At 39.3% G+C, this 26529-nt stretch overlaps 1 protein-coding gene across 1 annotated transcript in view; it reads left to right on the forward strand.

Annotated features, from left to right (window-relative positions):
- Positions 1–901: 901 nt before the first annotated feature.
- Positions 902–26529, forward strand: part of efna3b (ephrin-A3b) — a 98915-nt gene continuing 73287 nt past the window's right edge. Inside the window, exons 1-2 of the mRNA XM_033981306.2 lie at positions 902–1267; positions 1472–1786. Of these exons, the coding sequence (XP_033837197.1) occupies positions 1677–1786 (110 nt within the window). The 5' untranslated portion in view covers positions 902–1267; positions 1472–1676. The remainder of the gene's footprint in view (positions 1268–1471; positions 1787–26529) is intronic.

The raw sequence follows: 26529 nt of genomic DNA on the forward strand, positions 1-26529 counted from the left end.
ATGAGAATAAAATGGCATAGCTTGAAATCAATTATATTTTAAAACAACCCACACACGCGGTGATTTGAAACGACAAAATGGTCCATGTCGACGGAGAAAAGCAGCTCGTGTCTCCTGTGTGTTTTTAAGCAATACACTGAATAAATCCAAGATACACAAGGTACGTTTAAAGCCGTACAGTGAAACATTCCAGGCAAAGCAGTGACATCTCTACAGAGGCGAGTGGACAGCTGTAAAAATACACTTGGTAAACAGTATTTTGGTGAAGTGTAATAATTGCAGAGCTAACAAATCTCACAGTTTTTGATGAGCTGTTCTTGAGATGACCTTGTCCAACACACACCACTGAAACTCACACTATTCTGGACAGGTCTTTAACTGTTCAGTATTCAATAAAACTGTCAAGTCTAATTAATTAAAGAACAGGCCTCAACTTCCCTCGGGGGATCAGTCAAATTGAAATTGGAAATAAATGTACGCATCTGCTGGGAAGATCTGTAAATGTCCATAAAATTGATATAAGTTAACAGCATTGGACAGTTTAATTACAATCAGCTAAAATCGAGCAGAAATGACTGGGGGAAAAAGCATGTGCAGAGTAAAAAAGACGAGTACCAGGGAATAAAACGTGTGCGTAAAATGCGAAACCAGCGTGCGCGCGTGGGAGCAACACTATGGGGACATACTGCGGAGTAAAGCCTCTGCATTGGTGCCATGGATGGAACATTTAAAGCTATTTACATCGACTTTAGCTGAGGTGAAGGTCGCAGAAGCGCGGAGGAAAAACTTGAAGTGCCACAGTGATGCCACAATATCGGAGGAATGCTCTTTTGTCGCGCGCAAGGGGGTGGAGTTAGAAAGAAGTGAACGAGAGCTGCCTACCAAACACACAGAGGCGAGAGAGGACGCAGGGTATAGGAGAGACGCTGTGGGCAGAGCTCCTCACCGTAGAGATGGTGGTCGGTCAGAGGGCGTCTTGAAGAGACTCTCCAAACTGGCTGCGTAAATTGTTTCGCTGAGCTCACGTTTGCGGGCTTACTTTGCGTGTTTTTTCCTGCACTTGGAGGAGATACGCCGCTGCAGTACTTCGTGCAACATTTTCCTGGGACTTATTTTTGTGCAAAACTCCACAGTTGCTGCTTTTAAAATAGGCTATTAACAGGATAAAAAAACGGTTTATGCGCACGACTTGAGCAGAGGACGCGCTTGGACCGGTTCTTCCCCGCGTGGTGCACTCCTTTGGCGGGCTCCGATGCAGCTTTTCCCGGTGAGAAGGAGCAGAAAAGAAGGGAGACTTATGAGGAGTTGTGTCTAGAGCGCAAGGATGTGGGGCTGCACATGGGGGTTCATAGTATTGTGGGGGAGGGGTTTTCCTATAGTAAATGTGTAACAGAATAGTTTGAAAATCTAACAAGAGAGGTTTTTTTTTTATTTATGCAAGCTTTTGTTCCAAATTCTTCCATGTTGATAGGCTGTCGCTGGGATGTTTGAGAGGCGTTGTTCAGTGGTGGGGTGAGTGAAGGGAACCCAGGCTGAAGAAGAAGAAGACAAGCAAGACGAGAGTGGCCACCGGAGAGAGCTCGTGGGACGGAGGCAGAGAGAGTCCGTGCGCGGCGTGGAGGGGAGGAGGAGGAGGAGGAGGAAGAAGAAGAAGGAGAGACAGAGGAGCGGGGAGGATGGCGGTGGTACTGCTTTCTCTCTGGGTGCTAACGAGTTTCACCTGGGCCAATCCGCTGCAGGTGTCAGGCAACAGACACTCGGTCTACTGGAACAGCTCCAACATCCAGTAAGAACATTTAGTTTTTAATGGACTCTAACTTTTTTCTGATTCTCCAAGGTGCACTGTGTAACTTTTCTGGAGGAGGATGGTCTGCCACCTGCTTGTGCAAATGGAGATGTTGTTAGTTTGCCCACAGAATGGCATTAAACTTTATATTCATGATGCCACCAGGCCACATATGTGGATGTTTGAAGCAAAAACACCTTCAGGATAAAGTTCTAAGCTGCTGTGGAACATTCCTGACAAAGTAATAACATATCCACGGAAACAAAAAGGTGACCAACCCTCCACTTAAGTTACACAGTATGGATTTGGTGTTTTTGTGTTAAAACAAAGCTACTTTTGCAACCCATTGTCACGTTCAGCTTATGCATTTACCCAAACGTGAAGCTATTGGGTTTAGAGACAAGCTACAGTGAAAATCTTTGAAATCCCAAGTGTTTCTTCCCCCTAAACTTCATCACTTGCACAGAAACATTTAGCAGACTTTGCAAATCCCCATCCCACTAACAAACGTCCTCTCTGCTTCTCTACCTCCCCCTCTATCGCCTATGCAACCTTTTATTCCTGCTGCCAAGTGAACTACAACCCAACCAGCGTGTGTTTCGTGTGCTCCCTCTCTCCATCCGTCCTTCTCTCCCTCTCTCTTCTGTCTCTCACTATAGCTTTCCCAAGCCTTAGCTGTCTTGGCCACTATCTGGTTCAATTAGGAGTACTTCTTCATGGTGACCCCATTGTGTAGTAGCAGTGTCACTATTCAATCTCTCCTCCTCCTCCTCCTCCTCTTCTTCTTCTCTGCCACTGCCTCTCTCCTCTCTCTAGTGCCCTCCTATCCTCCGCTAACTCCTTTCTCTTGTTTACACTCAGTCCGTTGGCCTTTTGGTTATCCCTGTAATCCTTCACTCCTCGCCCCATCGCGATTCAAGGGGAGAGGATAGTCTTTCTTTTCTTTGCTGAAAGCTGTCTTTAATACTGTCCTCCTAAGTCCAAGATCCTAAGAGGAGTGGAGCTATGGCTCGCACTGGCACAGCAGACTTATGGGAGCATGTGCAGAGATTGAATACAACATGTCGAACACGGATGGCCATCAGGAGTGTTCAGGTCAAAATATAACTGTAACAATTCATAATCCAATTCGTGAAGGATGTTACAAGTCATTTCAGTTCATAAACATAAAACTTAAATGTTGTTTTATGTTGGAGACTTGTGCCCAATTAACTACTTTGTTCTTCTGAATGTTACATTTCATAACGCTGGTCACATCCAAGAAGAATGTAAATGTAATAGACGACGCTAATCAAAGAAAATGAAGGATTTGATTGTTGTTTGGCTGTGGGATCCATAACTGTGACAAATGGTGGAATAATGATGTTTCTTCTCAACATAATCGTAACACTAAAACGCGATATTGTGACAGCTCTAAGTATAATGCAATAAGTAATAAATACAGTGACTTATAGGTGTTTGATAGTAGAATATTGCAGTGGGATCAGGCCTGGTTTGGTCCTGTTTTGCGGCTGCTGTTGCACTCTTCACTTTTGGCAAATATGTAATTTTTTTCACATAAAACTTGAGTGGTTCCTCATAACGCTGGTCCATGTTTAGTACAGTATTCTACCTTCTATTTCTACAGTATATAATTTGCCGTCCATCATTTCTCGAGTGCAGATTCTCCATTTTGAAACGCTCATGTCTTTCATTTTTTCCACGTGCACCCTGCTGTTTTTACTCTCAAACTTTATTAAATTTATTAGCGGTAGTAACGATATAAAATGGCGGCAACTACACCACGTTTGCTTCCAAATCTGAGGTTAACGCTAGACTTGATTTGACAGTGTACCAACCACGCACAAAAGCCTCAGAAAAAAACAAAAAATAATGTGAAACAAGTAGATTTATACCTCTCAACTGAACAATCGCTCATAACGGGACAACTACATAAGCCACTGTGTGAAATAATGGACCCGTAAAATATAAAGTTATTGGTTTTGTTTGGATATTGTAAACAATATTAGTTTTCCTGGAAGTGAGAAAATTGTTTCTACTCATTTTCGAGCTGCTCATATTGCATTCAGGACCTGCATCTCATACATTTCAGCTGATATCTTATACTTTTAATATAGCCTCATCTCATGTAATGTTCCAGGCTTTTTGCTGCGTAATAATTTGATGATAAACGCTAATGAAATTCTACCTACCGGTTTTCATATGAGAGACTAAAGTTGATTTTGATAAAATGAGAGAGGGCTCAGAGGCATTGAGGAATAAACCACGTGCAAACCGCTCCGCTAGCATGCCTAATCTATTCTGAAACGTATCCGTAACTCGTCTGACAGTACGCTGGGTAAAAATATGCTGTTATTTTCTGACATGGCGGAGATGGGAGCGCACCAGTGTGAAAAGGCCTGACCCTTAACCCGACCTGTGCGCTGTGAGCTGGGTGATCTGCTGCCTGCTCCCTGACAGTATTCTTAGCTCTGTGTGTGAGTGTATATGTGTGTGCGTCTGAGGAATAGACAGTGGTTAATTAAAGAATAGCGCATCTCCAAGGACCTGCCTCGTCCCTGATCCTCACATCCTTCCCCTGCACTAACCTCCTCCGAGCGCAGGGACAGAGGAAGAGCAGCCAGGAGGGACAAGTTTTTCTGTTCATGCTTCCATCTCAGCACAGAATGTTGCAAATGTGTCTTTACTTTACTACTAATGCTGTGGTTTTGCGTTGTTGAGTTGAGAAAAAAAGCAAAATGTACCAGTCTTAAAAGTGTTATTGGGACACTTTACTTTTGCAACATAAAGCAAAAAAAAACCCAACACATTGATAGTTGTTTTTTTATGTGTTTCAGAACTAATTTGTCAGCACTTTTTTTTATTTTTTTTATTGAAAATGCAATTTACTCAAAATGTCTTGTTGTTGTTCCCAAGCTTAGTTGCTTCATTGTTCTGTCAGCATTCTTCCTCAGCTCTGTAATCAAACGAGTGCAAGGAACTTACTTTACTACTTTACTATCACTTTTAAACCATCGAGAAACATTTGGCTATTTAAATCTACACTATCAGACAGAAGTTTGGACACGCCCTCTTTTTTTTTCTTTTTTTTTTTTTGTAAAGCCAAAAATTTAACCAACAGAAAGTTACAAAATCAACAATGAAACAGAAACAGACGAGCAAATTAATCAACAGAAAACAATCAAATGAAGAGCTGTCCCAGAACATCCCGTCCTTAGACCCTCGTTCTTTCAATGTTTGTTTTTTTTCTTTATTTGTACAACTTTCTTCATTTTATATACATGTTCCAGGCATCGAATATGTGGTGTAAGATAAATGCAATTATGTAGGAAAGCAAAAAGGTAAATAACATTTTTAAACATATTTTGCATTAAAATCCTCATTTGCTTCGTCCGAAAAATATTTAGTAGAGATATTTAACTTTCTTCTTTACTACATGATTCAATATGTCTCGTTTTATGCATTTGATGTCTTCCATGTGTATCTAAAACGTAGAAAGTAGATTAAAAAGATTTAATAAAAAAAACTTGAATGAGTGGGCGTGTCTAAACTTGGACACACCCTCTCATTCAATGTTTTTTTTTTTTCTCTTTACTTTTACTACTTTCTACATTCTAGATAAATATAAACAAAACCAAATATGAAATTATGTAGTAAAGAAAACATTTTATAACTTTTTTTGATGAAGCAAAGGGTGGCTACTTCGAGGATTTTAATCAAAAATATAAAAAAACAATGTATTTCATAGAGTTATTCAACATTTTTTCTTTGCTACGTGATTCTAATTGATATTTTTGATGTCTTCTACATGTTTATAAAATGTTTGAATGAGACTGAATGAGCTGGTGTGTCCAAACTTAAACTTAAACTCCCCAAAGACTTTTATATTTGACAGACGGACACGATGATTTTAATCAGTTATAAAGTTCGTTACGCCCCATAATCCACGACTTCTCCCGCACACCACTGCAGCAGCCTCGCAACTTTACTCCATTTCCTTTATTTGTTTCAATATTTTAGCACATCCAGCGTTGCCAGCGTCGCCATGCGTGCGTGTTGCCGTCAGCGATGGGCCTCTCTGGAGTTGGTGGAAGTTGTAGTGCTGTCGGAGGTTTGAGGGGCCAATATTCCGCAGTAGTGTGTCTGTCAGGCGCTGTAGTAAACACAGTGTAAAGCCTGACCCCGGGCCCTCATCAACCACCAGAGACGGGTCGGGATTAGCTGCTCACAACGGCATTTATATTCAGGATATTTGTGTTCCAGCTCCACACTTTCCTCACTGCTATTTTTAACAGAGAAGTGTGAATGTGTTATTAATAGAACTTCACAATATTACCGCGTTGTTTTTTTTTATGAATGCAATGTGTGTGAATAGAAAGTTTGTATTGAAATGTTAGGATTTAGACACGATTTTGAAATAATTTACAATAATCGGATTAATTCACAGTTTTGGTGGCATGATTTTTCATTTGTTTACATTTTTTTCAATATATTGCGTGGTGTTTTTATGTGTTTATGCCCCAAATTAAGTCATTTTCATCATACAGTTTTATATCCGGCGCATTAAACAATCTTTACGCTTTATGCTTTTATGCTCCACATGTAAACACCAAACCAATTCTGCAGAGTAAATCCCCACATGCATCACTGCTGATAATTATAATACACTAAATATGCAATATGTCTGTTTGCTGCACAGAGCTGCTCAGTAAAGAAAACCAAAAGGCCTCAATCATGATCATGTTTTAACTCATTATTCGTGCATTGTTAAAAGTTAAAGGAGACTTTTAAGAGGTTTTATCCATGCTGGTTGTGGTTATCCCTTCTCATGTACTGGAAGTTGTGTTTTTAAAGTGATTCATGAATGTTTGAGTATTCTCCTTCCGTCAAGATGCCATTACAGCTAAAATTCCCAGTTTCCCCTACCCCCCATATACGCCCACTGCCCTGAACTTTTTATGTTTGTTTAAAAATCAAGAGTTTTCTTTTGTTTACTGATTTAAAGTGCTCATATTACGCCTTTTACTGATCTGTTATAATGTTGTTTCCTCATCATAAACATACCCAGAGTTTTTGTTTTTTTTCCCCCCACATGTTTAACACACTGAAAATGCTCTGTTCCACCTTGTGATGTCATCATGTGGTAATAAAGGAAGTGTTCCACTGCGTTTTTTAAAATCCATACACCTTCACTAGAATCATTTGGTCAATTTCAACCCTGGAATTGCCAAAGTAATTGCCAAAGTCTACGAAACAAAAGTTAAAAGGTCGCTGTTAACTTGAAAACTACCACTTCGTGACATCACAAGGTGGAACAGAGCATTTAGAGCTTTGAAGATGTAAACTCAGACATGTGTGAATGAAACAAAACACAACTCCAGGTCTGTTTTTGATGAAGTAACAACATGCTAACACGGCTTAAAGCTCACAAGAGTCAAGTTTGCGTTATCTGGGACCCTTTTAATGAGGCTTTTACACCAGATGCCCTCCCTAACACGACCCTACTGGCCTCAGTCATTTCATTCCACAATGTAAAAAAACATATTCCAAACTTACATTTTCATTTAATTCAATAAAGCTATCTCACTGATTTGTGTTAATATTATGGAAAGCCCTCTTCACTATCTACCCGCTGTTACTGATATCCCATGGTGCACTGCTGCTGCGCCCCTTTTTTTGGTGGTACGATATGTGTGTGTGTATTACAGACGTCTGTGCTCATTGATGGGTGACCGGAACCAAAACAGAGCCATCGGCGCGTTAAATCAAACATTATCTCCAACACCTGGCAATTAAGCAGCCCCTCAGTGCAGCGGCGCCTCCAGACCACTGTGCACCGCTAATGCAATATCACACCAGCACTTATCCATTTGCATAATAAATGTCACTGATATCTCTTCATTTATCACTTGTATATTCAGCAGTGATCAGATCAGGAACAAACAAAACGTGTTCATGACTTTGCACGTCACCGGAGTCACAATGGAGGCGAGATAATCCACTGCTCGTTGGTGCGTAGAGCAGCAATAAATGTAAAAAAGTCTCGTTAGGGCTGTCACGATAACACATTTTCAAGCACGAGGTATTAATGATGAAAATATACCCGATAAACGATAATACTGAAACTAATTTATGCCACTGACACAATAGCCCTACACTCAGATTGTCCCAAAAACGATTCTAAACGAGCAACGCCGCTAAAAACGCGACCTGCAATAAACTAACAGCCGAATGAAACACTTCTGGAGTTAGATTCTATCGACGTAGTGAGTAATAGAAGTCATTTATTTAAACCTGCGTACCTCAACTCTTATCGTACTGCAGAAAAATAACAAAAAGTTCCCGTCTAGTACGAAGAAAAAGTAGCCGTGATGCATATTGACCCCCAAAAACTACTGTCCAAAGTCGATATTGTACTTATCGTGACGGGTTTAAGTGTAGTGTTATATTTCAAGGACAAGCCAAACTGGATACTTTGGTGCTACAAATGCAATTTTATAATCTGGAAACGGACTTTTAAGCTCATAACTGCTCCTGTTTTTAATGTTTTTAATGTTTTAAATGGGCTTCTTTGTTTTTTGTGTGTTTTTTCTGTATTTTGAACAGGACGCCCATGAAAAAGAGTTTAAGTGCTATCATTGGGTCTCCTTATATAAATAAATAAAATAAAATAAAAATAAAATAAAAAACATATATACACAAATAATTAAAAAAAATACATCAATAAAAAATATGAATAAATAAAAAAATAAAAAAAATTGTTATTTTAAATTATGATCCAAGTAATCAGGTAAAAAAAAAAAAAGGTCAAGTACCGAGTAACTGTTTGGTTTGGTGGTAAAATCTGGTTTATAATTTAAAGTCAATGTAATCTAATAGTTTCACTTGACAAAAAAAAACTAAAACAAAAAAAAACTTGATTTAATTTAAGGCAAGATGTTTCAAAATGTAAGTACAAGAGAGACACAAGTAGAAACAAGAGGCGTGATCCACACTATAACCATTCAGGTAAAACTAAAAACTTGGCACGGACAGTTTTCAAGTATATAATATATAAACAGACTGTAAAATGCAAGAAATGCAAATGTTGACATAAAGGTAAGTCTTTTGAGGCGCAGCAAAAATGTAAAAACTCCACCCTGGCCTCTGAAAGTTGTGGAAAGGGCTTACGAAGTCATCGCAGTGAATACTAATGCTGCTGGGAAGAATGCATAAGGGAAGTGAAGAATAACATAAGTAAAACTCTGCTGTGATAAAACTACAAATTCAAACTGTTATTCAAATAAATCTGAGTGAGTAGTCAGATCCTCGTGTCGTAAATGTATGCGGTAATGAGCACTGGAGTATTCACCTAAGCTGTCAGAGCGAGCAGAGGAGATGACTGTGAGGAGGCCGACGGGAGAAAAAAACAAAACAAAACAAAAGCATACAAATGAATTCTGTGAAGAGGGTCATCATAATAACCATCATACACCTATCCAGGGCCTGATCCATGCGGCGAAAACTGCTCATGGTGAATTTATGTTAGAGAGACAGAAAATAGAGCCATGTGAATTAAACAGGCCAATCAAACATCCCCCTGACAGCAACACAAGGCTATCTGTCTCCCAGCCCCACTTAAGAAAAGAACATTTACATTTATGAATATCACCACAAAACAGGGGGTTCGTCAAAGCCTGTCTGAGCCGTGTGTGTGTGTGTGTGTGTGAGGACCATCTATCATTACTGTGTGCTGTGATGGTGTAATCAAACTGCGACAGGGCGGACGTGTTAATTGTAGAAGGGAGCAATCATTTAACTGGACAGTGTTTTCAGCTTTACCAGACACAGCGTATGTTTAGAATAAGTGTGGTTCACATGAGGCTGGGCTATAGGGCGAGTACATAGGAAAGATTCAACGAAATTAAATCGCAATCGGAGATGAAATCGTAATGGAATCGAAATCGCAATGGAACTGTAATCACAATTTGAATCGTATCGCAAACAAATCGAAATCACAGTCAAATATAAACCGCAGTTGGAATACAAATCACAATCATATCGAAATCGCAATTTGAATCGAAATCGCAGCTGGAATGGAAATTGGAATAGAAATCGCAATTGGAATCAAAATCCCAAACATATCGAAATCGCAATCAAATCAAAACCACAATTTGAATCGAAATCACAATCAAATTGAAGCAGAAGATCGAATCGAAATCACAATTTGAATCGAATTGCAAAAAAAAAATCTAAATCACAATCAAATCGAAATCATAATCAAATTGAAACCGCAATTTGAATCAAAATCGCAATAAGAATCATAATTGAAATTGAAATCGTAATTTGAATCGAAATCACAACCATATCAAAATCGTAATCAGATTGAAATCACAATCAATGTGAAACCGCAATTGAATCGAAATTTTAATTGGAATCGAAATTGCAATTTGAATCGAAATCGCACCTTCAGTTGACGCACTCAGCAAGTCACAAAGGCTGCAGGGTTTGAGGTACCGCAATTTACTCAAAAAAAAATCTCCTGTCTCATTCTGCATAAAATCGGCTCACCCTGTCGTTTATCTCTGTACAAACATGTTCTGAAATACACGTGATTCTTGTATTTGTCAGTTCTTAAGCCTGTTTTAGCGCTTTTGTCAATTGTCCTGGACGTGTTTAAAATGTGAAGTTTTGAACAGAATCCTAATTTTAAAACGTTTGGCAGAAAAATCACAATTAGACATTTTTCCCAAATCATTCAGAACTAGGATATAATAGAAAAAAATATGATCTGATCTTGTGACTGTATGCTTTTTTTTGCTTTTTTTTTTTCAATTCATCAGCGCCTCCTATTGGTCGGCCTCGTTCAAGCTTTGAGTGACACGTGGCAGATAGACAAAAATAAAAATATAGTAACAGCATGAATTATGGTAAGTTTGACATCAGTATCTCTAGTCTAAAAAAAAAAAACCTCAAAAAATCTGCTCTGAAACTTTCGTCCGATCCCTCGCCCCTAGTCCAAACACAATTGCCTTTTTAGTAACGCGTATGGGGCCAGTTAACTTTATGGGCACCCTCTCCAAATAATAATGTTATCCCAGACACGTAGGCAGCTTTTTATAGTGCTGTCTCAGGTAGCCCTTCAAAACTTGGAATTGAATGAAAAATACTTTTTTGAAACTTTTTATACCAGAGGGTTATCGCAGCCATATACAGAGAGACAACAACTCATGTTTTGATGATTGATCTATAGGTGAAATCAACTTATTATTTTTATCCAGAGAAACACATAGTCCATTCGTGTCAAAACAAACTTGGCGGATTACGAGTAAAAAAGGAAGACAGAGAAATAACACGGAGGAATAAGAAACGGCAAGGATTTGTGTAGAATTAACAATGAAAGAAACACGCTCTGAATGTATCTCAGGTAAAAGAAGTTTATAGAGTTTATTTTGAATGACATGGTGGAAGAAGTACTCCATTTTGTTAAGTAAAAGTACAGATACCAGGGCAAAAAATTACTCAAGTAAAAGTATCACATGAAAAAATCAACTTGAGTATTAAAGTACCTGTTTAAAAATGTGCTTAAAGAGTAAGAAGTTTAAGTATTTCGTGCAGGTTTTTACGTCGAATAAAGCTTCAAATGTAGTGATTTTAATAAAGATTTGTGTTGACTTTTGTTCAACAGAAGCAACTGAATCGATCTTTTTTCATATTTTTGTTTGCTCAAATTATGAACATGTTAAAAATAAACCTTCAGCCTTTTCAGCAGGTCTCAAACTGTAATAAAAAATACTTTAACTTTTTAGTGCTGGAGTAGAACGTACAGATACACGCTCTTGAACGCAATGAAGTAAACGTACAAAAAATTATACAAGAATTTTTTTGAGATTGTATTTGAGAAACACGAGATTTAAATTTTTTTGTCCTCTAGTCTGATCCTAGTCCCTTAAACTAAACCGGGATACAAGAACCACTGTAGTATTTAGAAATTCATCAGAGATCCAATGTGTTTTTTAGATTTTAACATGTTTTATACAAGTTTAACCAATCCGTAGACCTGTAAGAACAACACATTTTGCAGTGCGATATATTGGTGAAGTAAATATAGATGATAAACGCTAATATTGAACCCAAAACATGAGGCAAAATTATCCCAAAAAAGTATTCTAAACGTACAAAAACTGATTAAAACAATTACAGAATGCAACTCTTACATAGTTTGTGACTATAACGAGTCATAGAAGTTCATAATTCTACCTCTTACAGCTCAAATCTCATCGTGGTACAGAAAATGATCCAATTATTTCCAACTAGTACGAAGAAAAAGTCCCAACGATAAATATTGACCAACAAAAATGAAATGGTCACATGTTTATATAGCGCTTTTCTACATTCAAGTCACTCGAAGCGCTTTACATGAAGGAACTACTCACTTATTCAGACACTGAGGCCAACGGGGGATTAAGTGTCTTGCCCAAGGACACAACAACAGCATTCATATGTGGGAACTGACCTCTCAACCTACGCTACTGTCGTCCCAATAGCCTCAGTCATGTGTTGAACAATAAGTCACCCATCCAAACACCCCAAAAGTTCCACATATATATTTTTGGATTGCCCTTATCAGCTGAATTAAATAATAAAACTCAAATTCTAGTTTTCTCGCGCTCTGTTTCCCGCTGAACCGCCTTCGCACCATCGCACGGCCCTCACCGCAACACCGTATAGCTGCAGTGATGTGTTCATTACTAAAGAATAATGAGCTCCATAGAGTTGTGTGACTGTTCAGGTTGTGTGATATGTTGTGCGCATGGACTTGTATGAAAACATCATTAATTAAAAGCAATAGGAGCACCTGTGTGAAGAATGGCCCGTGTTTGCATAATAAGATCCAGCGTGCCGTCTCTTTCTTGCGCTATAACCGCGTTTGGGTAAATACTTCCTCCTGATTGGACGCCTGTTGTGCGGGAGGTGAGCGGAGCAATAAATGACATGTACAAGAGAAGAAGAAAGCCGTGAATTATTCTTGCATCTGCTGTGTGATTTCTCTTTGGGGATGAGCTAGTTTTCTGTAGTTCCGCTTCGTCTTATCGTAACTTCAGATAGAAACACACTCCCGCGGCTGTGGTATTTTTGGGCATTGTCTGGTTAATTTGACGGAAGCGAGAGCATTTTTTTGTCAAATTAACTCAGCGCTGGATATTTCTACAATTACAATGCATAGCGTGTGGCTGTAGTGGAGTAAAGAAATGAGACGGGGGTGGCAAAAACTGTTATGATCTGACCATGTATCACCCCAAACTGCACTTTCAGAACTGTTCAGGCTCCTGTGGCTCAGAGAATAGACTTTAAAGCACAAGTCTCTCTGTGGACCAGCACCAAAGAACATCTCCCTCATGTTAGTGCCATATGAACCATCTCGCACTCTGAGGACTTCAGGGACTGGCCTCCTGCTGGTGCCCAGAGTCAGGACTAAACATGGAGAATCAGTGTTTCAGTTTTCTGCAGCTAAAACCTGGAACAGTCTTTGTGAAGATGTGAGACAGGCCTCTACTTTGACAATGTTTAAATCGAGGCTCAAAACAGTTCTTTTTAGCTGTGCATATGACTGAAAGGGTTTAGTTCTGCACTCTTCTGTTTTAATGTTAATTTTATGATGATTATTTGTGATTATTTATGTTTTGATTAGTGTGATTCAAGCAAAACCAACTATTTAAAGGTCCTATATTCTTGTGAGATTTAGCCATGTTATAAAGCTGTCATTTCATAACAAACAGACCTGGAGTTGCGCTTTGTTTCGTTCACACATGTTTGAGAAATCCTGCATTATTTATCTGTTTACATCTCCAAACCTCAAAATGCTCCGTTCCACCTTGTGATGTCATGAAGTGGTTGTTTTCATATTAGCACCTGTTTTTCCTTTTTAGCTCAATAAACATTAGCAATTCCAGGGCTGAAATGATCCAAATGATTCTAGTGAAGGTGTATGGAGTTTAAAAACACAACGGAGCACTTCCTGTATCACCACATGACACGTAGCACTTATCTGAACCGGTGTAAAAATCAAAATTGTGATCGAAGCTCTGAAATTGTGCCGTAGCGCTCACCCCGGCTCACCTCCCTCTATCCTCTGCTTCCATATTATGAGATTTCCAGCACTTCACTCGCAGAATACCTCATGAGCTTTCATTTATTCTGACAAAATATTCACATTTATGATCCGTTTGAAAGGTTGAAGTGGAACTATCAAATGTAGACGTTTTGCCCTGATACGGTCTCTTATATCTTCAAACTTACATGAGTGGCTAATCTGAAGCGTTGCTGTGTAAATATGTGGGATTGATGCACAAAATCCTCGACTTTGGTCTCGTGTCAAAAGCAAAAGGTTTGTTGTAATGGTTCGACTCAAAGCAGCGGAGATGTAAGAATTTTAAAGTGTGTCTTATTCTTAAAGGGCCGGTATTACGCTGTTTTCTGGTCTATGCTAAAAAGTTGTTTCCTCCTCAAAAACATTTTCTGTTCCATGTGGTAATTGCCAATCTGTACTGAACAAACGTGAAAACTACCACTACATGAAATCACAAGGTGGAACAGAGCATTTTGAGGTTTGGAGATGTAGACAGAATAATAACAAAGGATTATTCAAACAAAACACAACTGTAGGTCTGTTTTTGATGAGATAACACCATTACAATGACTTAAAACTCTTAAAAAGGGTCAGTTTTGTGTAGCATAGATCCTTTAAAGTCACACATAGTTTCCGATGTTGTGTTGGTGCATTGTAAATAGGCCATGGAGACTGTTTTTTGCTTTCTAAACCCGATGATGTGTTCAGCGCATTAAGACCACAGCCACCTGATCCACATCTAGTGAATTAATAAAATGAAACATAAAGTTGTGTTTCCCACTAGCGGCACAATTATTTTTGGTCTTTCACCCTCAGGGGAAGTGGTGAGGTGGGCTGATCTTTATTCACTAGATACAGATGCAGCGTCTTTGGGCCAGACGGTGTAATGGGTAATATGTTGTCTCCCTGTGTCTACCTGCGAAAATTAACTTTCAATTTCAATATTAATTTCTCCTTTTTCGTATTAAACTATTACGCTGTTTTCTGATCTATGTTATAATGTGTTTTCCTCATCAAAAACAGACCTGGAGTTGTGTTTTGTTTCATTTACACATGTTTAACACACAAATCCTACATTATCTCAAGCAGAAAGCACTCCGTTCCACCTTGTGATGTCATGAGGTGATATAGGAAGTGCTCTGTTGTGTTTTGAAACGCCATACACCTTCACTAGAACCATTTGGATCATTTCAGCCCTGAAATTGCCCATTTCTACTCAATAAAAGCGAAAAAAGTAGCTGTTAACGTGAAAACTACCACTTTATGACATCACAAGGTGGAACAGAGCATGTGTGAATGAAACAAAAGACAATTCCAGGTATGTTTTTGAGGATGTAACAACATTCTAACATGTTTTAAAGCTCACAAAAGTGTTTTTCACGTAATATAGGATCTCTAAAGTGCACTATGTAACTTTCCCGGTGTTTATTATTATTGCTTTGCCTAGATTTTTCCACAGTAAGGCATTAATCTTCCTCCACGGACAAAAGCCGGTGACGTGAGAATACAAGTTTTTCAAGGCAATAAATACACCTGCAGATAAATAAATGCAAGGTAGCCGAGGTTATTCAAGCAGATGGCAAGATTAAATTGAATTGGAAACAATGATTATTATTAGCGAGTGCAAATCTATTTAGTCGAACCACTCAATTATAGCCTTACGTGAACCTTGACTTATAGAGCAAGAGCGCAAATTGCTTCTGTCTCCGTGTTGTTCTCGCAGATTACTATTCATTTTTCATTTAGCGCTGCTGTCCTTGGACGCCATTATGAATTCAAATACTGTACGCGCTTAAAGAATAATTAGGATTAGGCTGTTTATGTAATGACATGATCTGTGTTTGCATGTGGATATGGGACGGCATTAAGTATGTTACAGTTTGAGTCAGCGCTGGGGATGTGCGTGTGTCATCGCTCTTTTTACGCAAGACTAAATTAGTGAGCGATTACCGAATAAAAATATACGACGCACAAACGCACAAATGTTACCAAATATATATATATATGTGTGTGTATCAGCATCCTCCTGTATTCCTGTATTTTGTAATGATAGAAACATAAACATAAGGGGCAAACATGCTTCTCATTGAAACACATGAGTCAAACCCATATCAGAAAAAAAACAAAAACATATTTTACATATTTTGTGTGTGAAGATAAGAAGTCCATTTCTTTCAAGGCTTTGGGTGTATTATGCGCTCTTTAATACTATTTTCTGATTGTATTTAAATAATTAGTTTAAATGAGACAGAATAAATGTAGCTAAATATAACCAAAAGTAATGTAAAATAAACAGAACTATTTTTTAATCTTGTTAATTAACTGTTTCTTTATTTATTACTTACAAATATTGCTTATAAATTTGCATAGATATGAAAAAATATCTGTGGAACTGTGCATCTCCCGATAAACTGATATTTTAAGACAGTCATACCTTTTAATTTACCTCATCACGGGCCGCATAAAGTGACGTGACGGGCCACATTTGGCTCGTGGGCCTTGAGTTTGACACGTGGTATAGAGCAAGTCGTAGACAAAGTAATTCAAAACGCTTTACAGAATAAGAAAGACATTAAAAATACAAATCAAAACGTAAATAATCATCATAAAATGCAGAATAAAAACCTTTCAGTCATACGCACAGCTAAACAGACTCGTTTTGAGCTTGAAATAAAAGCTTTTGAGTCTGTTCTTTGGTGAAAATGTTGCACGGTGGGGCTTTAAGTTAATATGTGATTAAGTCTTATTTATTTCCCTCGTCGTGTGAAAGCTGGTGAACCTGTCCCCTGTCTAATAGATTACAGAGCCAGCCGCAGCCGCCTCTGTGCATCCCAAAGTGCTGATTTGATGCTGTTTTTGGCAGTGTGACCTGATGTGTGAGTATTTCGGGCCATGACGGTTAATAGATGACATCATTAGCCGCGCTCCTGTTTGTCTTTCTGTTCTTCTCGGCTCCATTAGAATACAAATTTGCCTGTACACAAGTGAAGGTTAGTGACTGATGATCTTTATTAGGGCTCGTGGAAAGTGCTGGGTGGACACTGTGCCTCAGATGTTTGTGAGAAGGTCGCTCGTTGTTCGTTTGTTAGCATCGCTCTCCAAAAGGGACTTCTGTTTGCTACACCTGTGCTGCTGATGAGCGCCAGGTGCACCGACAGAGCTGGAATGCCATCTCCACATTCTTACTTTTAACTTCTGATGATGGCCTGATTTGGAGTTTGTTCTTTGTCGGCTGCGAAGTTCAAAGAGTTGATCGAGCAGCACTCAGGTTTTCTGCCAAGACGATGGTGGAACAATGAATCCTTAGTGTATTTCGTCAACTTTTTGTGTGTTCGGTTTCGTAAAGATCCTATTTTTCAGAAACATTTCAAATTCCAATAAAGAGAAAGTATTTGAGGGTCTTTATTAATGTAGAAAGCAACAAGACAAATTAAAAAGGCACTGAAAATTAAAGCAATTGCAAATCATAAAAAAATACTGTATATTTCAGTACAAATCAACTGTTCATATAAGTGCTAGGGTCAGTTCTTTGTCTCCGTGTTATGAATGGCAATTTACTGCGTCCTTAAGGCTCATAATTAGAGATTGACACATATTTGGACTTTTTATTTAACTGGCAATCGGCCTTATATCTCCAGTATAGGCCGATATTCTGTTTTGCTTAATCTGCGGGCTAAAAAATACACACAAACCTTTATTTGAACTCTTTAATACTGCGTAAAACATGACTACACAGTTCTCTTAAAGGTAAAAAGGGTCTTAAATTACACTTAAATTATCACCTGAGGAAAATAATCAAAACTGGCCCAACATATTGGCCCCCAGAGCTTATCGGCGATCGGTTGCGTTGTTTTTCTAAATGGTAAATGGTCATATTTTTATGTATATATAGCCCGTTTCCACCTTTAAGGCTCTGAAAGTGCTTTAAATCAAGGGACAACTCAACCATCGGATCAGTGGATGAACACTTGACCGACTGAGCCACTGAGCCACTGTCAGATTATAAACAATCGTATCACATCGGCCGTGAAAAAGCCTAACATAATTTGATACTCTCTGGAATTTGCAGCTCTGAAAATCAAATATTTAACTTCCCTAATACCTTGGCTTTTGTTCCGATGATGTTGTGTTGTATTGTAATGCAGTTAGCGCTCCTCGTCCCTTTGGCTCAGATCCAAAACTCTGTCAAAAATCATCCCTCTGAATAAATAGCTGAATCTTCTTTGGACTGTGGCGCCTGATAACAGTGAACTGCTGGATGTGTGCGCGGTTTGCAGAAGTTTCAGTAACAAGTAAGATGTCTTTTTTTTTGTGCTGATTCGAGTTTAAAAAAAGCACCCTGCGAACAGTTTCTTTTGAATGTCATATCACTGGAAGACCACCTTCTGTTGTTGTCCCGGCTGTAATGGAGGGGTTCAGGTTCTCCCGGTTTTAGTCACAAAATATTTACTCTGAGGCTGCGGTCGCGCTGGTCCCGGCTTTGTCCTTGTTTAGTCCTGTTCCAGTCCAGGTTTAGTGTGGTATGTGCAAGTGTAAAAATACTCTGACTTTGACAAACCTTATGAGCAATTCAAACATATTTACTCTAAAAATGTGAAGATTGTTTGGTTAATATTTTTCAGTTAGCTATATAATCGAAATTGAATTATTAAAACAAGTTGAATTAATACTTCCATTCAATTTATACTCAAAAAGCATTGCGTTTAGTTTCTGATCTGTTTGTCACCTTCACTTTGCTGTCTCATTTCCTCTGAGACAATGTGAATTAAAGCGAATGGCGGATTTAAAGAGGAACTAAACACTAAATCCACTTTCTTTCGCTACTAAACTGTGTACACGCTGTTTTAATGAGATTATCTACTGTTCTTAGTCATTTTCGGCAACTTTAGTGCAAACTGGGCAAATTTGCAGCTTTCTGGTCAAAAATCCTAGTCTGTGCTTGTTATGTGCTGGCGTCCCTTTGCCCCATTATCTTCCCTCTGTTTTATATTTGTTTTGGGGCGTGGTTAGTCAGGTTAGTTTGGGGATGGTTTTGGTTTTAGGTTAGTGACGTCGGCACCGTCTTCTACGACCCTGTACGGGGTTGGCCCTTTTGTTCTGTATGACTCATCGGGACCACTTTTCTGTTGTTACTTTGTTTTGGGCACGGGAGGGAGTTTGGGCCATTTTAAAGTCAATTAAAATGAACTTAAAATAAACTATTAATTCTTTTGTAACCCGTTTGACTCCTGCGTCCTCTTTAAATATGTTTGATCCACCTGGGTCGTAACAGTGCTGCCTCCAGTGTTCAATTTCCAGTAGGTGGTAACATCACAAAAGACTGCCCTGTTTACTACGAGGTGTTTCGGATTACAAACACCAACAAGCGTGGATACATGTTAGACTAATCACACTCCTCCTTTTACCTCCTTATACCTCACTCTCTTGTTTAATCGTCCGGGTACTGCCCAGTTTAGCCGCTCCATCTGAAATCTACCGGTAGTTGTGAGGAGAGTTTAACTGCGTCAGTAATTATGAATAATCGTTATAATTGTAACACTAAAACTCTTTTCTTCTCTTCTTCTTCTTCTCTTTAAGTATTATCTATACAGTTTTCCCTGTCGTCTCATTTGAACCTGCTCTACTCCCAAACTCCAGACTCGAGGGCAGATGTGCGTACAGTGATAATGACAGTGCCGCCTCTCCTCCGTCTGAAGCCATATGCTGAGGCTGATCACACAGAGCACAGTGGGCCAGTGTTAATAAACCCAACAGACGCCACAATTAGGAAAACTGCGCACAAAGACAATACAGGAGACAGGGCTGAAATGCAGCTCTTTTCTGCCAAACACGCGGTCGGGAGCCAGCTGTCACACACCTGGACAGAGGAACAGCAGGAGACCGGCCCGTGTCTACTCCAGCCTGCATATAGTAATAATTATACTTGTGTGTAGTGGCAACACACAATACATTCTTTTTGTTATGGCATTTTTTTGAAGAAGACGACTGGGTGTTCACTGATTTACGGGATAATCAATTCATAGCGATTAAATGACATACATTGCGCTATTTCTGATTTGTTATAATGTTATTACCTCATCAAAAACAGACCTGGAGTTGTGTTTTGTTTCATTCACACATGTTTAACTCACAAACCCTGCATATTTAGGCTGAGTTCTTCTCTCAAATGGAAAAAAAACCCACATGATGTCATCATGTGGTAATATAGGAAGTGTTTGACTGTGTTTTTAAACTCCATACACTTTCGCTAAAATAATTTGTATGATTTCAGCCCTGGAATTATCAATCTACACTAAACTAAAGGTGAAAAGTAGGTGTTAACTTGAAAATGATCACTTCATGACACTATAAGTTGAAACTAATAGTAAAGTATTACGCAAACGTGTATCTTTTCGAAGGGGTAACAACATTTTAACACGACTTTCTGTACCATCTGCACATCTGATAATCTAAAATTACACTTCTAAATATGTTGTTTTAGCAGTTAATGCCACATAGATCATCGTATTACCTTTTATTGTTCTGAAAATGGAGTATTCGCTGAAACAACATATTAAAATGCTCAATAACTAACTCTGAATCCCCCCGTCCCTTTGCTCTCTGTGCTAAGCCTCTCCCCTTCACAGTGCAATAACATTACGCATTTCGCTAATGAAACCACTGCACATCGTATCAGGTTTGTCAGGTTGTAATGTATTGTCTATTCAGGCGTATTTATAACATGGTAGAAAGCTCAGAAAAGTCGATTGTTGCATAATACCCCCTCGTTAAAAAATATTACCTGTTATGTTAAGGTAAGCTAAGGTGAAGTAAAGACTCTGTACCGTCTGAGGATCTAAAAAGTGAAGCCGTAGTTTCCTGAAATGTGCAATTCCTTCATTTGTTAATTCTTAAAAAGCAGCTTTTTAATTATGGTTCATGATTATTATACTTAGACTTAGACAAACTTTATTCATCCACAAGGGAAATTACTTAGACACAGTTGCACAAGAAGCAAAAAATAGATGCTAATGAAATTCAAAGACTAAATAATTAAAGTAGCAAAAATAGAGAGAGATTTTTGTCGAATAAGGCACAAATATAACTGCTATTTTGGAAGAAGTAATATGTGAAGGGGCATTAAATCAGTAGTTAAAAAATATTGTTTTAAAATAAATCAAGTTCTTAATGCGAAAGTTCTGTCTAAATTATTATTATTATTATTATTATTATTATTATTATTATTATTATTATTATTATTATTATTATTATTATTATTATATTTTTATTGTTGTCATTTATTTATTATTAATTCTTTTATTTTATTTTTATTATTATTTTTTTATTTATTGAACAGCTTTCTCTCATTATTTTTTTTTTTTGTTGTAATTTATGTATTATTTATTATTATTATTTTATTATTATTTTATTTTATTTATTTATTTATTTTTATTTATTGAACAGCTTTCTCTCATTAATATGACAGTGGTTCAATCCCAGCTTCGACCAGTGCTTACATTGTGTCCTTTGGCAAGACCTTTCACCAGTCTGAATGTTATAAACGCGCACGTGTGACTTTGTGAATATAAAAACATATATTCATAACCTTTCCTGCCCAGAAATGATGGACAATGTTGCTAAAAACCTGGAGTACACCTTTTTTCATAAGAACAATTTAGCGTGATTTGATTTCTAGAGCAGAGAGAGAAGGCAGAGTTCCTCCTTCTTCACAAAAAAACTGCAGATTTGGGCTTATTCAGTGTTCGCAGCGACCCAGGGAGTGAGACAGTCTTTAATTGAGGTTTTATCCATTTAAGCTGTCACTAAGAGGCCAACACTGAAACCTTTTAACCACTCTCCTCCCGGTAATGACACAAATCAGGCGTGTGTGTGCTAGCGAGTGTGTTAGCGCTGGTGAGGAACAGGGTAATTATGCGGAAATTGGGAAATGGCTAAGTGAATTATGGCCTTGTTTGAGCAGAAAGCTTTAATCAGGGCACGGAGGGAGCGCTCTGTTCCCTGTAGAGGCACCGAGCGGACCCCCGTGGACCGCAGGGAGAAGCGGAGGAGGGTCTGAGAGCGCGGTCTGAAGTACAGCTGTCAAATGGGACTGACGGGATAAGGGCCGCCGTGAAGCACCTGTGGTCAAGGGCAGCAAGTTTCTGAGACAAACTGCGGCAAAAAGTGTCTCATAGACCTGTCACGATAACACATTTTGAAATACGACATATCGCTGAATCAAATATAGACGATAAACGATAATATAAAAAAAAAAAAACATTAAGCCACTGAAGCAGGATTTCCCCCAAAAAACAATTCTATATGTGCAGTTCTGTTAATGAAAATGAGTTGCAATAAACACAAAATGAGTCGTACAAGTTATTTATGTCACGTTCTACTGCTCAAATCTTCAGAAAAGCACAAAAAATTACAAAAAAACACCTGCTGGTACAAAGAAAAAGTACCTATGATAAATATTAACCCCTAAAAACCAACGTATACCACAAAAACTATTATAAATGTACAATATTGTAAAAAAAAACAAAAACAAAAACATGAGCATGAGCGGAATCAAACATTGTAATACTTAGATGAGTAATGGAAATTGATTCATATTGCCAAAATATAACCAGAAATGACCTGGTAGTGCAAATAAAAAGTACACTACATAAATACCCCTAAGAAAATATAACGATAAGTTGATGCAGTAATTAATGTGACGGGCCTAGTGTCTGAAACCTTTGGATGTTGTGGCGGGTGTAAGAAAATATGGATTGGACTGAGAAATTTTGGTGTAGAAAATCAATGCAAATTTGAGCATTTACAAAATAAATTCTGCAAAGAGTTTGGGCATACTCCTGGTGATATGTGCTCTGTTTTCTTGCTGACAGCTCCTATATTGTTGGATTCTTTTCAAATTAAAGTTTGGTGATACTAGAGGTGGGTGATATAATTGACAAAAGTGACAATATTGTGGGAATCCAGAAGAAATGTGCTCAAATGTGCAGCTAAAAGTCTTAGATGAGACTTGAATAGGAAACGCCACCGCAAGTTTCTGTTGTTTTATACACCTCCTTTTGCACCCTTTCTTTACTGCCTCTACTATGATCATTTTTTTTAGAATGTTTGAGTGTGTGATGAAGTGTGCAGTGTGTGTGACACCTGCTGCACATTCACTCTTCTGTCCAAACAATTTCATTTTGAGGAGTTTGCAGCGTTTGTGTTTGCTCTCCACTTCTCTCAGTGTGATAGAGGGTCAGTGTCCTGCAGTGTTCGCCTCATGTACCTGTCTATACCGCTCTGTACCCCTGTGTACCTGTGTACCCCTGTGTACCTCTTGTGTACTTGTGTGTGTGTGTGTATACCTGTGTACTTGTGTACCAGTGTGTGTCCGGGAGCTGCCTCTGCTCTGCCTGTGTCTCTGTTTGTGTTGGATCGATGGAATCCCGCAGACACTGTGCTCGGTGCTTCACACTTGTATGTCTTCCTCTTCTCCTCTCTCTCCTCTTCCTCCCCACCCGCACCTATCCTTCTCTCTTCCGCTCTCGACTTCCTCCCCACCCTTGTCTCTCCTCTTCTCCTCTCTCGGCTTCCTCCCCCACCATCACCTCTCCTCCCCTTCTCCTCTCTCCTCTTCCCACCCTCACCTTTCCTTCTCTCCTCTCCTCTTCTCTCCTCTTCCTCCCCACCATCACCTCTCCTCCTTTCTTGTCTTCCTGCCCATCCTCACCTCTCCTCCTCTCTCCTCTCCCGCCCTCAACTCTCGTTCTCTCTTTCCTTCCTCCCAACCTCTCCTCCCCTCCTCTCTTCTCTTTCTCCCATCCTCTCCTCTCTCCTCTTCCCACCCCCAACTTTCCTCTGTCCTGTCCCCACCCTCACCTCTCTTCCTCTCTCCTCTTCCCACCCTCACCTCTCCTCTCTTCCTCCCACCCTTTCCTCCTCTCTCCTCTTCCCATTCTCACTCTTCTCCTCCTCTCCTCTCTCTCCTCTTCCCACCCTCACCTCTCCTTCTCTCTTCTCTTCCTCCCACCCTCACCTGTTCTCTTCTCTCCTCTTCCTCCCCACCCTTGCCTCTCTCCCTTTCTCCTGTTCCCACCCTCACTCTTCTCCTCCTCTATCCTCTTCCTCCTCACCCTCACCTCTCCTCCTCTCTTCTCTTCCTCCCACCCTTTCCTCTCTTCTCCTCTCTCCTCTTCCTCCCACCTTCTCCTCCTCTCTCCTCTTCCCACCCTCACTCTTCTCCTCCTCTCTTCTCTCCCGCCCGTCCTCTCCTCCTCTGTCCTCTCTCCTCTTCCTCCTCACCCTCACCTTTCCCCCTCTCCTCCCTCCTCCTCTCGTTGTCGTCCTGTCCTCCTCCTCGTTATTCCTCCTCTACATTCTCATACCACTCTCTCGTGCTCAGAGCCGGTGCTGCTGTGGAGGAGGACTCGTACTATTTCTTGGCTGCGTTTTTATGAATGCTTCCGATTCTTGACTCTGGGTCTTGGGCCAAGTGTATTTTTACTGTATTTTTTAGCAGCTTTCCCAGATTTAATAGGATTTGCACAGCTTTGGTGGTAGACTAATACAACCCGAACAGAATTATAAGAATGAAATATTTTTATATGAAAGAGAATACTTTGTATGCAAAAGGGATTATGTTGGGATTTGTGCTCAAAGTGGCACTGCAGTAATTCTAAGGTTACATTGAGCAGCGAGACACACAATAGGGCACAGTTTAACTTCCATTAGCAAATGTACACGTCAGGCACATTATTTTTCAATCTGGCATTTAGGGCCTGTGATAATGTAATGAACCGACTTTTTGGAAAAACAAAATCAGATTAAAAATGTAAAATGTTTCAGTAATCATGTCGCTGGTAGAGGTGGGCACATTATGGGAAATGGTCACACTTTTCCACGTTTAAGGCACTTTCCACCAAGGAACCACACACACATTCACACACACATTCATACACAGACACTACTACACAAAATGTACATTCATGAAGTGATACTAGCATTAAACGAGCTGGACTGAGTGTCTTACCCAAGGACACAACGACTGCGTCTGTGGGAGCTGGAATAATTTACAATTGTCTGAAAACGCATTTATTGCACATTTATTAAAGTGACCTCGTTTCTCAATTGAATCGGATAAAATTCTTGGATTTGTTGCTTTAAGAGTTCAGTATCGGCATCATGTGTGACACCGTTCTCTGACTCATGGGAAAACATTGCGTCAGTGTGGCCATTATAGTTTGAAAGAAAGGAAATATATTTAAAACACTATCATTTAACACAAGAAACCTGATGCCCTTCCTTTCATGTGTTGTTCATGTGTGGAAGTGGAAATTGTCGTATTGCAACTTCCGGCAGAATACACGTTACACTTCTTCTATACTTTACAAAGATGTGCGTGTGGGCGTGATTGACAGGGCGGATTAGCCAATCAGGGACAAGCATATGGCCCGTCAGTATCAAAACAAACATGGCGGCGTACGAGGATAAAGAAATGGAAAAACATACTGAAAAACGTCAGATTTCTGCAGAATCATTGACCAAAGCACTAAACTGTTAATCTAAGGGGAGATAAGTTTCTGTTTACATGGCGGGTGACTGTAAGTTCGTTTGTAGAGTGTTGATCCGAAGGTCCACGGTTCGAATCCCGCTCTCTACATAAAAAAGTAAAAGAGGAGGGGTGTCACTGTCCTGTCTAAATGTGACTCGAGGTGCAACAGCGGGATAAAAAGTGATATTCTGGACTTGCCTTTGCCGTCTTACCCAAAACTAATTAAAAGTCACTCATTAATGTATGTAACGCATGTGTTTTACTGCATTGCTTTGGGCCACATGGAGTAGAACGCTGCGTTTATGCAAATGATGAGAGTCAACGTACACAGCTGTCCCTTATGTGAATGGCAGGAGACCCAACATGGCGGCGCTTTGGTCCACACGCCCACGCTGTCTGCAGGCTGCGCTGTCTGCGCCCACGCACAGGCACAGGGAGGCCTCTTACACCCCCCCATACCAAGAGAGGTGGGCGACGTGTTATTGTCTGCGAGATATTATCTAAAGCTTGGTTTTGAAGATACGCTAAATTAGATTATTGAGTCTAGAAGAGATAACAAAAAGCTGCAAAAAGATCAAATTGAAAATGAAAAGTGAGTTTATTTGCAAAATCTGACAGCATAAAAGCGAGTGAGCCTTGTATTTGACTGTCTGTGTAATAGGGTTTTTAACAGGGAAATCTGTTTTTGTGCAGTATAAATGTAAAAATATCAAACGACTCCTCATCAGTCACTTCCACTGGACTTTACGTTTACTGATTTTACAATAGAAAAGACAGTTTCTTTCAAATGGAGACCTCTGTTCTTGCGAATAAACTTGTTGCTATGTACCAAACAACGGTATAGTGAAGAGATCGACCAATGTATGAGGCCGATATTTGGACTTTTTAGCGTATCGACTATCGGTCTTAAATCTTCACAGGTCGATATTTTGTTTTGGTCGATTTGCTGCCTAGAACATACACACAAAGCTTTAAATTAACACTTTAACACAAAGAGCTGCGGATTGGTTTGAAGGAAATTTTTATCATATAATTTGGGGAAAATAATCAATATCGCGTCGATATATTGGCCCAAAAATATCGGCAGAGCTTATCGGCCAACAG

The sequence above is a fragment of the Periophthalmus magnuspinnatus genome, chromosome 16 (assembly GCF_009829125.3).
Source record: "Periophthalmus magnuspinnatus isolate fPerMag1 chromosome 16, fPerMag1.2.pri, whole genome shotgun sequence".
Taxonomy (NCBI): domain Eukaryota; kingdom Metazoa; phylum Chordata; class Actinopteri; order Gobiiformes; family Gobiidae; genus Periophthalmus; species Periophthalmus magnuspinnatus.